At 50.9% G+C, this 14,429-nt stretch overlaps 1 protein-coding gene across 4 annotated transcripts in view; it reads left to right on the top strand.

Moving 5' to 3' along the window:
- The window catches only part of mllt1a (MLLT1 super elongation complex subunit a), a 28,603-nt gene that overhangs the window by 4,019 nt on the left and 10,155 nt on the right, over positions 1–14,429 (top strand). For 3 of the 4 annotated variants that reach the window (XM_088622233.1, XM_088622234.1, XM_088622235.1), the window contains exons 2-3: positions 5,842–6,022; positions 6,427–6,509. In XM_088622233.1, the coding sequence (XP_088478359.1) occupies positions 5,842–6,022; positions 6,427–6,509 (264 nt within the window). Of the gene's footprint in view, positions 1–5,841; positions 6,023–6,426; positions 6,510–14,082; positions 14,248–14,429 lie in introns of those variants that run through there. The other variant, XM_088622236.1, reaches the window with a different exon arrangement.

Here is a 14,429-nt window from a genome sequence, read left to right as displayed (position 1 = left end):
GAACAGTACATTGGTCTGATAAGTATGTTCCCCAGGGTGCTGGAGAAGTGAGCAAGTGGATCTCCAAGTTCAGGGAGGGTCTCCTGTTGCATAATATGGCAGAACTCCCATTCCGGACACAAAAAGGGAGCAGGGATTGAGAATTAAAGTGGGGGGGGGGAAGGGAAATGCTGACTGGTGTTTTCCCTCTCTCCTGGGGAGGGGGTGAGAGTAATGTAAAATTTTAACAGAACACCCCCCCCCTCCCCAATATCCTCCAACGGTGACGTCAACTGACCGATGAGGAGATAGGACACATGCGTGCCGTGCCAGCCTGCTGTCGATACTCCTTGGTCAGCAAGGTTTTCTGTTTCATCGACATCTTGGGCACCTGTTCTAAGCAGGTATAACCACCTATTACAACCTCTAAAACTCCAGACGTAACAAAGCTGCGGACCCTCGCCCGACAGCACGGGGTTGAAGTTTCTGCCGGGTCTGCGTCCGCTCTTTCAGGTGTGCTGATCGCGCTGTCGCTCGTGCCATTCTATCATCTACTCAAGACGTCGCATTTACCACGGTTAAACAGTTAAAATATTTCTTTTTGTGAATTGAGGTGTTTGTTCGTTTTTAGCCGTGAAATTGTTGAAGTCTTGGCTGCTGTTGCGTCTGGAGGAAATGTTGCTTTCTAATTCGTATTCAACATGAGATTTTTTAATGTTGTTGCACGTTGTGCCTTTAGCGTCCTAAAAGCACAGTCAAAACTGACAGCCATGAGTAGTGTTTGCTGGGGGGTGTGGGGCTACCATGTGTTGCTAGAGGGGGGCGCAGGACCCCTAACAGGGAACCCCTGCTGTAGTGGGTGAGATCTTTCCGAGCTTTGTGTTCCTGCGCTGTTCTTTCCTTGGATTCCTGCTTCCGAGGGGATCCCACTTTGTCCCGCTAACAGCGCGATGGCACCTCCCCAGTCGCTGTTGCGTTGTATCTTTCGGAAATAAAAGCCCCCCTGCTAATTACCGAGCCCCTCCAGGGGAGACGATGGCATGGCTTTGCTGCAGCTGGCCCTGTGTTGTGGTTTGTCAGTTAAAGCTTCTGTACTGTGCCGGCTCGCCCCTGGGACCCTATCTAACCCCCCACTCTGCTCAGCCGGCACACTTGCACTGTGGAAAAATTCAGAAATCGTTATATTTTGTTTTGTGTTGTTGGCACCGTTTGCCCAGCGCCGCAGTGGAGTAGCTGTAGCTGTCGTGACCTGATCAGGCATGGCTTTCTCATGTCTCATGTCTCCATGCCCGGGGCACATGGCAGGGGGGGGCGACCTGGCGAGGATGAGAGGGTCCGCAGCTCGGTGTCGTGTCGGAGCGTTTCTCAGCCGGAGCCTATCCCAGCAAGCAGCGGGTGCAAGGCAGGGTACTCCCTGCCCAGGATAGCCAATCCGTCCCAGGGCAGACAGGCACAGACATAAACACGCTCACACTAGGGCTAGTTTTCCCAGAAGCCCGTTACCCTACCAGCATGTCTTTGGATCATGGGAAGGGACTGGAGCACCCAGAGGAAACTCACCCAGCCATGGGGAGAACATGCCAGCTCCACACAGATTGCCTGCAGGAACTGAATGCAGCGCCCCAGTGCCGTGTGGCTGTAACTGTGCCACTGTGCCGCTGGGAGTAGTTCTTCGATGTCAGAAAAGGACCTGTTCTCTGACAGATGGAGCAGCTTTGTGTTTAGAAGCTTAAGACTGCTGTGTGCAAGCCAAGACCAAGGGCTTGGTATGTCACGTTTGTGGCCTTATTTTAATGACATTTGCATTGATAGATGTGGAGTAGACATCACAGTGAGAAAATACTGATCCCTGTTTACTTTGCTCAGCAGTTTGTCCAGGAGCCTTGGGGTGTCACTTGACTACAGAGAAAATGCGTTGAAATTCCTGTGTTTGTAGAAAACACCTAAAACAAGCGTCCGGTAGAAGATGTAGGTTTGCGCGGCCCTGGATTACTGCAGAAAATCCTTAAAACGTTTTATGAGAAGATTAATATCTGGGGTTAAAAATGCCCAGTTTGAGTGAAAGAGGCCACAGTGTTGTGCTCTAGGTGTGGTGTGTCAGGGAGAGGTACAGACACGTCCTGCTCTTCTGCTGCTGCACGGACTGTGCCAGGCTGGCTGGGTGAGATCCAAGTCCTGTTGAGTCACGAGCCCGCTCTGCTCTGCTCTGCTCTGCTTTGCTCTGCTGCCCTGAGGGGAAGTTCAAGTGGCCGGTGGTGTAAAGGAGCGATCTGGAGAAAGTGTCCCGCTGTCCGGTGAGCACGAGAGCACGAGGCCGACCTGCACAGAGACAGGATTCCAGGCAGAGCACTTTCAGGTCACTTTCACCTTCGCGTTAAGGCTTCAGGAGCATTGCAGGACCCACCCGAACGTGTATTTGTTTTTTTTAACAACCTGACAGAGATCGAATCGCCAATTGTTCTTTCACGTCTTGGCTTGAGGGCCACAATCCCCGCCCCCCTCGTGCGGGAGAGAACGCGGGTGTGTAGGTGAGGCTCCCCCAGCCTTTCTTTGACAGGTCGCGGGCTGAGATTCAGTGCCGATCGGGATCGGGAGCCACATGGGGATCCTGCGGGGGGCGCTGTGTTTTGCAGTGAGCTGAGCGAGCCCCCAGCCTGCTCACCCTGGCCCCGTCGGCTGTCGGCCAGGTTCACCTGGGGGATCCTGGTCGCTGCCAGCTAGTGAGGTGACCACAAGGCCAGGCTCGGTCCGTTGACCATGGAGCTCAGCTGGAGGGCTCGCGGCTGATCACATTGAGCTCCGTCAGCCCGTTCAGCTTCATAGTTCTGAAGGTATTCAAAGCGCAAGGTGTCTGATGCCGCCATCACTCCCTGCTGGTAGGGTGGGACACTGCAGTATTTCCAGGAGCTTTTCCCCGTGCTTGGGTCAGCGCAGTGGCTGGGATATCAGTGATCAGTAAAGTAGGGGGGAGATATGTCCCTGACTCGAGATGGGGCGCTCGCTCATTCCCACAGCACTGCCATCAGGCCCCATCTTGATCTAGGCTCAGACTCGTGTCAGGCTGGGCCGAAGGGCTTCCGCTGATAACATCGGCAGCACTGGTGTGGCTCCGTCCCACTCTCGTCGTATTTCAGCTTAAAGATGTTGGTTTTTTTTTGTCTACATCTGCCGTTTTCAGTAGCACCAGGCAGGTCTTGCACTTGATCGAGGAGGGAGATAACGCTGGAGTCTTGAAGTCTGAGAACGTGACGCACACTCACACACTCGCAGCCTGGCAGTGGGTGACTGGAAGGAGTGCTTCAGACTTCAGTCACTCGACAGCGCCCACAGGCTTCTCTTTAAGCTTTTTTCTCTTTTTAGCTGGCCTGGCAGTTTTCTTGAGAATGCCACCCACCTTCTTGGAACTGCTTCTGAAATTCCGCACGATTCTTCTTTTGCTGAAGGTACCAGACTCTGATCATTTCGGAGAAAAGCCTTTTCATCTGTGAAAGTGCTTGCAACACTGCTGAGAGGCGCAGTTCCCTCATCCTTGTCATTTGCCCTGCGTGCCCCAGATAATCTTCACTGTTCACTGTTTTATCTGTCTTTACTTGAAAATGCAGAAGTAGGGCTTCAGCACCTCTGTAGTGACCAGTATGCTGTTAAAAAGTTCAGTTCCTGGAAGAACCCTATGATCAGGTGTGTGGCAGCGTTTCGATGCTGATGGCGAGTTTCTCAGTTTTCCAAGAAAAATGCTGGATTGCTTGACCCAGTAAGCCCCTGGCAGCTGAATTCACGCAGTGTCCCAAAAGGGTCAGGACACAATAATGGTTGTCTTCTGCCACGATTTACTTTAATGGCTGTGACGTCCTTGTGACGGACTGGCTTCCTGTCCAGGGTGTATCCCACCTTGCGCCCTTTGCTTGCCGGGATAGGCTCTGGCTCCCCAGAATTAGGTGAAGTGGGTATAAAATAGATGCATAAATAGTTGTGGTGTCCTTGCTGTGATTTGCTGACCTATACTGACGAGAGGCAGTTGCTCATTTGGTGCCTATAGTAATTCCACACACCCTTTTCAAAGTAACACATTTTGTGGCTGACCAGCCTGAAAGCAAGACTTAATCAGAATTTAGTTCACCTTTATTTTCCCATTGTGACATGCAACCTGAAAAACAAACACTCGAACCTTCTGAACAGCAATTAGAAATAAAAACCTAGACCCATGGGTTGGGTATTGCAAACCCCAATATCAAACAACTTAGTAAAAAGGTAGTAACTCATATCTCGCTGCAGATGAGTCTGGAGATTTTCTACAAGAAAATGCAGAAAACTCTCAATTTAAAATACCAACGTCTTATAAAAATCGGTACTTATTACTGATTATTGATTAGGTGCTGGCTAATGTACAGTTCTTTCAAAAGCAAGGCTCTGCCCCTAAGGAAGCTGCTGTCAGCACAAGGAAATCACCTAAATGGATTTCTGATCATCGATACCAAGTGCGTGGTATGTTTCTCTTTTTGAGAAATATATGTTGGAAGTGTTTTTTGGTTTAATTTTGTTTTTGGGGAGTGTTAGGTTTAGGATGATCCCCCTTTGGTCTTTCCAGTCGCTGGCACTGCTGTAAGCCTGTCGCCCAGTGCTTTGCATAGTCACACCCATGTGCCTTCTGCAGATTGCAGCTGGTTTACTAAGCTGAACTGGCAGGCCGGTACTGATGTAGGAGCGGGCTTGAGCCACAGAAGAGTGAATATAATCCAGCCACTTGTGAGCCACAGGGAAGCCTGTAGACATTTGTAGCTTTGAAGTCAGAGATGACGGCCAATGTCTCGAGTTTGTCTTTGAGCATGATGACACAATCTGAAGTTTGTGGTTTGGCTTGTATGCAAGTCAGAGATGCATTTAGAGTGGCGAATAAAATGTGCACTTTATTTTCAAATAAAATGGGCTTGCACTGTCCCTGCGATGGACTGGCGTCCTGTCCAGGGTGTACCCTGCCTTGCGCTCTTTGCTTGCCAGGCAGGCTCCGACCTCCAGCGCCACCGTGTGGTGTGAAGCGGTGTGGTAAATGACACGACGGGTTCAAATAAAGAAACGGCAAACAGGGCTTTTAACAGCTTTGGTATTGGACAGTATTGTACACCAATTCATCCTACGTTTTTTACAGCTGTAAATATCTTATGTCCCGATATTTTAGGTGAAACGGGTCACGTGTCCGTGCTCATTCACTGTACCTGTTGCTGCTTGCATTTCTTCCCCTCTCTTCGTCTCTGATGTTGTGGTGTGTGCGGAAGACATCCTTTTCGGTTTTAATCCTGAACTGTTTTAACTTTCTATATGTAAATCGCCATCTTAACTTTTAACTCCAAACTACCGAACTCGCTCAGTGGGCCGACTGCGTCTCTCGCTTGTGAAACGTACCTGTTGTCTGATTCCCCTCTACGGTGGCCTATGTTACTGAACCTGGGCCAGAAGGTCACCTTTCGCCTGGTTCATGAGCCCTGGAAGGCGAAAATGACCCTCTGCTTTAGACAGAGTGGAGCCAGGGTCTGGTGGATGGACTCCTCTTGGCTTTGGGCGCAGGTCGATGAGGGACGGGCCGCCCCTCCGGTCAGCGAGCCTACACTGCGTTAAGCAGGGGCTCAGCTCAGACGGGAGACCATCTGCAGGCCCCCGAGCCGGCCCAGTCTGCGCCGGGCGGCAGAGTCTTTAATCCATCCCAAATCGGAGGGGTCGAAACGAAGAAATTCTTCTTTTTAGATCACAGGGCACTTCCCTGCAAACCCTAGAGGTGATGCGTCATCGCCCAAGCCGTGCCAAGCAGGCGCGGTCGCCGGGCCTGTGGTGTCACGTCCGAGACCTCACGGCCGCTCTCTCGTCCCCCAGTGCACAGTGCAGGTGAAGCTGGAGCTGGGGCACCGGGCGCAGCTGAGGAAGAAACCTACGCCGGAGGGCTTCACTCACGACTGGATGGTGTTTGTTCGCGGCCCCGAGATGTGTGACATCCAGCACTTCGTGGAGAAGGTGGTCTTCAGGCTTCACGAGAGCTTCCCCAAGCCCAAGAGAGGTGAGTCCCGCCCTGGCAGGAAGTGAGGTCGCGCCCCTCCGATGCCAGCAGTGCTTTCACTTCCTGTCCCGTGCCTGACCTCAGCTTTCCCTCCCGGCGTTCCCGAGTTTAAAGAGTTAACACTAGTCATATCAGAAAAGTTAGAGTACAACATGAACGTTTCTTTGAAAGAAATAGGTCATTACGGAAGCTGTGATAGACTTCAGAGTCTGTGTGGAGTTTGTAGGGTTTTTTGTGTGGGTCTCGTCCAGGTGCTGCAGTTTCCTTCCAAAGTCCAAAGACATGCTGGTAGGTCAATTGGCATCTGAGAAACCTGTCTGAGCTGGCTGCTTGCCCCCTGGCCGCACAGGCGTGTGGTTGAGGGTCAGGCCTCACTGCTGACAGGCCTGTCTCTCTGCTTGCAGTGTGCAAGGAGCCCCCGTACAAAGTGGAGGAGTCCGGCTACGCAGGCTTCCTCATGCCCATCGAGGTCTACTTCAGGAACAAGGTAAGCAGAGCGATGCTGTTATCAGGAGCTTCATCGGTTAGGAGTAAGGTGTTGCTGAATGCATGCTGTTGCATTGAGAGGCGCAGGTTCGAGGATGGTCCCTGTTTCAGGAATGTGTGGCGGAATGCTAACGTAGTGGTTCTCAGTCCTGCTCCTGCGGGAGCACTGTGTCTGCTGGTTCTCATTCCTACCGAGCTAGAAATCTGCACTGCTGATCGATGGCTTCAGTGATCTGCTTGTGAGCATTTGACTTCGTACGTTGGTCAGTCCTGAACACATGGCCTCAGGGGTACCGTTCCCAACCACGTCCGCATACAGAGCAATGCACAGCTTCTCCTGTTTTTTTCTTTTCTTTTATTGAAATGGAAGCCGTGGCATGCTCCGCTGTCGGTGAATCGGGGAAGTGGAGAGAAGCCTGCCTTCTCCCACCCCAGCCCCCAGCAGCACTGTGTGGGAGTCCGGGTCGCAGTGGGCTAGTGATGTGACAGAGACTTGTGATGCGGCGGTGGGGCCTTCATCAGCCGGGTTCCCTTAATGCGATGCAGCCGCATCAGCTCAGCGTGAGGTAGTAGGAAGAGCACACTGTTGCGCTGGGCAAGGCTGGTGTGTGTCATGAGGTTACTTCCCAGTAGTGTGTCCCAGTAGAAGCTCAGCCTGCTGGTCCGGGGGCGCGCTGAGCTCTGTGATCACGGGTTCGAGACTCGGCCGTGTCCCTAGCTGACTGGGACTGTGCGCCACCACCTGGGGAATTGCAGCCGCCTGACTGACGGACGGGTGTGGAGTGGCCAGGGAAGCTCTGTTCTCAGCAACACGGCAGCTTCTGCGGCTTGCTGGGCGCCTGCAGGCGTGCAGCGGTCTCGGTGAAGGACACCTGTCTCCTGCCATCAGCACCGAGCCCCGCTCACAGGGCGGATGTGCCGGTGACATTGGCTCGAAGGTGGGCGGGTCGGAGGAGTTCCTCATTCTCCCGTGTGCGGTGGCAAGGTTTGTAGTTGAGATCCGAAATGTGACAAACACACGATTGGCCGTTCCAAATCTGTGGATTCAGCAAAAAAAAAAACTGGCAAACAATTGTATCTTTTAAATTCATTTCAGATGTTGAAATGTGTATCAGCTCTTCACCAGTTTTTCCAGTGTGTAGTTGCTTTAGCCTTAGGAGTGTAATATTTCAGCCATGACAAAAACATGGACAAAAAGGTTGCGTTAATGAATAATCCATTCCTTGATCCAGCTGGGAATTGGATCAGGCAGACAAATGGGTTTGTGAATTTTAATTTCTAATGAAAGAAAAGCTCTACTTGTGATTTTACTTAAAAGGTCAGAATGTCTTGAATAAAACTAAAATCAAGAAAATGAGATCTTAGTCCCAATTTGGTTAGGAGATGGTTAAGGGAATATCTTTAATAAATAACACTGTTGTTGCATTGGAGCAGTATAAGTTTTGGCAAGTACATTGCTGCTTTTTAAGTGGTTGGAATTTTTTTTCATGCCTGGCAATCTGTGTGGCCGATTCTAACTGGTAGGCTTTGGGATATGGAGCAGTTTGTGCCGGTTTTGTAAAAAGAGCGTTTTGGATTGTACAAGCTCATGTACGATGAAGGGATGAACTGCACCCCCAAGGAACGTTTTGGAAGAATCGCAGGGTGATTCAACACTGTGGTAGCTTTACGAGACCCATTGGAAAAGCTCTGAGTAAATAAGGTCAAGAGTGATGGCAGGGGTCATTATTTAAATTGCAAATACTGCTTAAAGAGATAGCCATGGATTTGGCTGGCTGCGACTCTCAGTATGAGACTTTTTAAATAAGTATCAGAGCTGCCAGTGACCTAGATGGCACTTTTGTCATTCTTAAGGCTTAGAGGTTATCACTGCCATGCCAGGAAACTGCAGAGGCATTGCCATTGTCTTCTGGTTCACTCTAGTTTCCCCCAATACTATCATTAAAAGCTCTTCAAAGACCAGGGGTGTGTTCCCGTCTCCAAGTCTGTTCAGCTGAAGAAAAGCAGATGTTGTTTTAAAAAGTGCTCGTGTCTTCTTAAGAGCGCTTGCTGCTTCGCTTCTCCGATAGGGTGTTCCTGGTGTTGGAGGGTTAAATTGAGGCTCAATTTCAAAATTCAAATCCTTGTTTCTAATCCTGACAATGGATATTTTGTTTTTGGCAAAGTCCCACTGGTAAAATCTCCTCCAGCCCCTGTGGGGGGGGGGACTGTTTTCTAGTCTTGCTGTTCAGATAGATTCTCCTCTAACCTGGAGACAATAACCAAGCTGTCAGGTCTTCCAGGTAGTCAGTGAAAGCATGCTGGCCAGCAGCAGGAAGCTCTTGTCCGCTAAGTTCCTGTCGGTGCTCTGGGGAGGCTTAGCGTAGCGTCTCTCTGTGAGAGAGTGTAAAAATGAGAAAGCACTACTGGACTGCACCATTCACTCTGTGAAGGTTTAATCACACCCATTTGCAGCATGGTGTGTCCCAAAGGTTAGGATTGATGACAAACTGCACTTCAAGAGAATAAAAAAAACATATAAATTTTTCCCCCAAAAAAAGTTTTTTATTTATATAAATACACTTATCTGATCTATAGCTATATTTGGGAGCTTTTAGATCAGCACCTGTGGTCAAAAGACAAAGGAACAAACCACAAAAATAGCTTCACATGCAAAACACAGTCCAACAAACAGCTTATTTAACCATCACTCCTAGCTTAATGCTGCTATATATGGTCTTCTATATGAAACCAATTCCATGCACTCGCCTGTGCTAAAATTAGATGACAAATTCCCTCGAGAATTAACGGATTTTACACAAAAACAGCACTACATTTCCCCTAAAATAGATGTGGTACCACACAACAACAGTAAAACAGCACGGCCAGACGCCCAACGTGTACATCCTTGCTTTTACAACAGAAAAACTTTTTTGCTTTCTAAACAAGCCTGCTCTAATTTAATTGAAACCCTGCATGAGAGCTGCCAAAAAAAACCTCTCTGTGCCCACGTGGGGCAGCGATTAAAACGTTTTTTTTTTCTGTGCAGGGTAAAATGAAAAGTGTTTTAAAAGATGATGTGAGAAATACAGCCACTACAGTACATCAGAGTTCACAGCTGGAGTGCTAAGCAGAAGTGGGGAGATGCAGTCCTGCAGCATCGGTGCTGTGGTTTTATTTTATTTTAAAATGTAATAATAATAATAATAATAATTGCTTACACTTATATAGCGCTTTTCTGGACACTCCACTCAAAGCGCTTTACAGGTAATGGGGACTCCCCTCCACCACCACCAATGTGCAGCATCCACCTGGATGATGCGACGGCAGCCATAGTGCGCCAGAACGCTCACCACACATCAGCTATCAGTGGGGAGGAGAGCAGAGTAATGTAGCCAATTCATAGAAGGGGATTATTAGGAGGCCATGATTGGTAAGGGCCAATTGGAAATTTGGCCAGGACACCGGGGTTACACCCCTACTCTTTTCGAGAAGCGCCCTGGGATTTTTAATGACCACAGAGAGTCAGGACCTCGGTTTTACGTCTCATCCGAAGGACGGCGCCTGTTTACAGTATAGTGTCCCCATCACTATACTGGGGCATTAGGACCCACATGGACCACAGGGTGAGCACCCCCTGCTGGCCCCACTAACACCTCTTCCAGCAGCAACCTTAGTTTTTCCCAGGAGGTCTCCCATCCAGGTACTGACCAGGCTCACACCTGCTTAGCTTCAGTGGGTTGCCAGTTGTGAGTTGCAGGGTGATATGGCTGCTGGGCTAATGTAGACAAAAATGTAGACATTCTAGCTGCGTTGCTGTTACCCTCCCCATCAGAAGTCGCCAGATATTGACCATCTCGCCTGGCCGATGTGATCGCTGTGCCAATGCATGGGCATCAGGCACCTGCTCGTGCCCTTCTCTGACACGCCCACTGTCCCAGCCACACGCTGTGCCTGGTTCCACAAGCTCCCCGGTGCCGTGGAGTGTGCAGCGGTTGGACGCTGCAGGCCCTCAGCTGGCCAGCCGGTCCCAGGACGGCACGGGCGGTATCGGGATGAGCTCCGACCGTCTGGAGACCACACAACAGTGGCCATGTCTGCCAGTCGAGCCCAGCTACTCCGAGAGTTCTCATCACGGCCTGCCACCGACTGTCGAATCTTAGGGCTCGGCTAGCACCTGGGATCTTTCCGTCACACAGTCCTGTCCTCCCCCTGCCCCGCCACACCTTGCTGCACGCCACCTGCTCTGGGCAGTCTTGTCCGTTAACAGGCTGCCCAAAAAAATCCAAGCAGATTGTCTAATACTTCATCTAATTGCTCCTTGTGTTTGAGCAGTTTTTTTTTTATCTAGAATGAGGTCGTTTAGTTTTGTAATCGCAGGACTTGATTTATAGCGGATACCCCTCTTGTTAGGTGTCGCATGTGTGACTGCTTTTTGAAGACAAAGGTGTTGTTTGACCAGGGCTGTCTGACAGCAGTCAAGGGCGTTTGGCGGCAGGAAGCCCAGGAGGGTGTTGCACTGCAGCCGAAAGCAGTCGATGCAGTTTCTTGGCACCATTATCTCAAGGTTATTTTCTAACACTTTCCACAGAAAAGAGCCCCCCCCCCCCAGTGCGACACAGAGCTCTGTGCAAGAGCACGTGTGATTGCAGGGGGCCCCGTCTCCTGCTCCCGGCCTGCTGGCGTTCTCGAGACGCGGCTTCTGTAGTTGTGGCGGCAGTTGGAGGTGCTCGGCCGCCACAACTTCCTTTCGGAACAGTTCTGCTGCTGCTGTCGCTGTCAGCCTGAAGGCAAGGCGTCTCTGCCTCGCGGCTCCTCTTCACAGCTCTCCGCGCAGGCCTGACCTCCTCCCCTGCTCCACTGACCTCACCTCGAAGGACCCCGATCGGCAACCGTGCGTCTGATCTCGTAGATAAGACCTGGGATTGGACCGGCTGGTGTCATGACTACTTCCTGCTTCTAATTCCCCTCATTTAGAACTTCCTGCAGTTGCAAAGGGCGTCTGAGGCCTGGCAGGTAGTGTGACTTCCTCCGTGCCAGGTCGAGTCTGATGCGCAGGCCTTCTGGCGCTGGGTTGTCTTCCTTGCAGAGCTGCCCCTCGATTTGAGCAGGACCTGCTCAGCAGTGGTCATTTCTAATCCCAGCAGGTACAGAGCGGGCATGTCAAGCTTTGTTAATTGCTCCGCTCCTTGCGGATAGAGGAGATAAGGAAGGGAATCGAAGAGCCTTGTGTGCTTGTAATCTCTGAACAGCAGCCTTCAGTCCAATGTATTTGTCTCCAGGGCGTCTGCAGGGTTAGGCTGAAGCTAACAAAATGTGCCAAAAGGTATTTCAGTAGATCACTTCAGTTATGACTTCCTTCTGAAACTGGTCTTCCAGCCATCTGCTGCTTGCAGATGAAAGTTTGACTTTGAAAGTGCAGTTCCTTTCAGGTTTGCTCCGACATATCTGGACCAGTTTGGCAAATTGTTTGAAAAAATGGTGAGGTGGCATTAAGTGGCAGTCCTCTACGGAAGTTCAAAATAAACTTTTTAAGCAAAATTTCTGTAGGTATTATTTTGCCTCAGTTTTTAAAATGGCTTTGCAGAAGCACAGGGGCCTTGAGTTGATACAGTTCAAGAACACTCTCCTGTTTTAGTGAGCTTTCAGAGTTTTTCCACTTCCTGTAGTGTGGAGGAGTGGTTAGGGCTTGTGGTCTTCAGCCCAGAAGGTTGTGGGTTCGAATCCCAGGGGGTGCAGTTCTTGAGCAAGTTGACTTTACCCAGGCCGCTCCAGTAAAATGCCCGGCGCGCTGCAAGGTTGATCCCCAGAACGAATCCCGTTCAGTCTTCCAAGGGAATGGATGCGGTGATGGGATGGACAGGTCCGGCCAGGGAAGAGGATTGCTTTCTCCGGCTTCTCAAGCCGATCGCTTGACCTGGCGCTGAGACAGTCCTGTCGTCGGACAGGAGGGGATCCTAATATCGTGTGCGCATGCCATCACCAGGAAGTGAGCACGATGCATTTTGCTCAGCTCTGCATTTCTGAGCACTCCCCCCCCCCCCCCCCCCCCGTCCTTTGTGCCCACTGTCGTCCAAGCGTGGGTAAATGGGGGGTCCTAGCAGGGTGGGGCGCATCTCTCGCTTTTGTTTGTTTGGGGTGAATCATTAGCCGGGGCGTTGACAGCTGGGCCGGTCTCACCACAGGGGTCACGGGGAGGTGAGGAGACAGCAGGCGGCTTGTTTCTCACCCCTCCCAGCAGGGAGGGCTGGTCGGGGGGGGCTGCTAGTCCGAAACCGGATCAAACGGGGACTCGGAGTCCCGGCCAGGGCTTTTTCAGAGGAGCTTGTGTGACGGTGTTCCTCTGGGACAGAAATACGGACGAGCAGCCTGTCCTGTGTGAGGCTCCGATAGAAGGAGATAAAAATGAAAGCCAGGTCAGCGCTTGCATGAAGAGGAGTAGTGTTGTAAGGTGCAGAAACGTCCCACTTAAGAAAGCAAACGTGAAGAAGAAGAAAGAAAAAGCAGTCCTACATCAAGAGGTTCGAGCGACACGCCCAGACACGGGTCCTGGAGTGCTGAGGATGGAAAACTCTGCACGGAAGTGACAGCCTAGTTAAACTGCTTGTAGTTCTGTGTCGTGGAATTTGTTTCCAAACCATCTGATACCCTGAAAAACCTTTGTTCCTGTGGTGTTTTAAGGCCAAGGTGAAATACACTTAAATGATACAGCTGTGTTTATGAGTTTAGGGGCTCCCCACTCTCATCCTGGGGGACCCCCAACATCTGCTGGCTTTTATTCCAGCTTTATTCCAAACTAATAATTGCATTAATGTGAACTCTTGGTAATCCTTTTTAGTTACTAAACATGCTTGCCTCTTGGCTATTATGTTTCGGAGTAACTTATCCTGATCTCCAGCTATTAAGAATATTAGCAAACTGGCAAAAAAATTGCATCAGGGAACTTGTTAGTTTGTTTAAGGAAATGGCTGAGCTGCAATGAAGAGCACCAGGACTGGGAATCCTGAGGACAGGGGTTGGGTACAGGGTAACAGGTATTCGGTGTAGTTACTGAGGGACTGGGCCATAACATGACATTGCTGTAGATTGGCGGGCTGTAATTAAGTGCAGAAATACGTGTGTTTGGTCTAGTAACTCATCACAGGAGATGGTGGCAGTCTGCGGTCTGGGGCCACACGCTGGCTCCATGCCCTCGTGATCAGAATCAAGGGATGAGGGGATGGTCAGTCCTGGTCATGGAGGGTCAGTGTATCTGCACGTCCATTCAGCTTGGCCCATGACCTGCGTCAGCTCATTATTGTCTCAAAGGAACCGATTCAGCGGTTTCTCCCAGCTCTTCAGATGTGTTGGTGCTTTGAAGAAGTGTGGAAAGCCTGCAGATGCACTGTCCCCACAGCACCAGGAATGCCCACCCCTGGTTTCAGCAGTGTGACGTCTGCTGGCCCGTCATGTGCTTTTGTCCGTGAACTCGGAGCCACCCCCTACCCTAAGCCCTTTCCTAAAAGGAAAAAAAAAACAACATTTCTTGGAATTGCACCTGCTGTGCTCTCTGAAGGGTGTCTGGCGGGGGGGGAGGGGTCGGGAATGTGAGTCTGTGTGTGGAAGGGGTGTGGCTCAGAGCGCTAATCAGTTTCCAGCGTTGATTAGAAGCTGCTCATGTGGGCTGGCTCAAGCACTGGCCCAGCTCCGTCCCCGCGGTTCAGCCAGCCATGCCGGAGAAGGAGCAGTCGCCGGGGCTTGTGGGGAGAGCAGGGCGGTTGGTGAGTATAGCCCTGCTGCAGCCGGGCGGACTGGGAAAGTGAAGTGGGAGAAGTGGGAATCCCGCTTTGCTGGGAGGTTCTGTCCGCGTCGATCCCCATGTCAGAGTGACGGGTGGCTCTGACAGGTCCTCATCCTGCTCGGTGGTTCCAAATGAAGCAGCAGAGGCGTCCAGTCTCCTCTG

Source organism: Lepisosteus platostomus, chromosome 27 (genome assembly GCF_059453375.1).
Source record: "Lepisosteus platostomus isolate fLepPlt1 chromosome 27, fLepPlt1.hap1, whole genome shotgun sequence".
NCBI lineage: Eukaryota > Metazoa > Chordata > Actinopteri > Semionotiformes > Lepisosteidae > Lepisosteus > Lepisosteus platostomus.
This window is presented reverse-complemented; position numbering and strand designations above follow the sequence as displayed.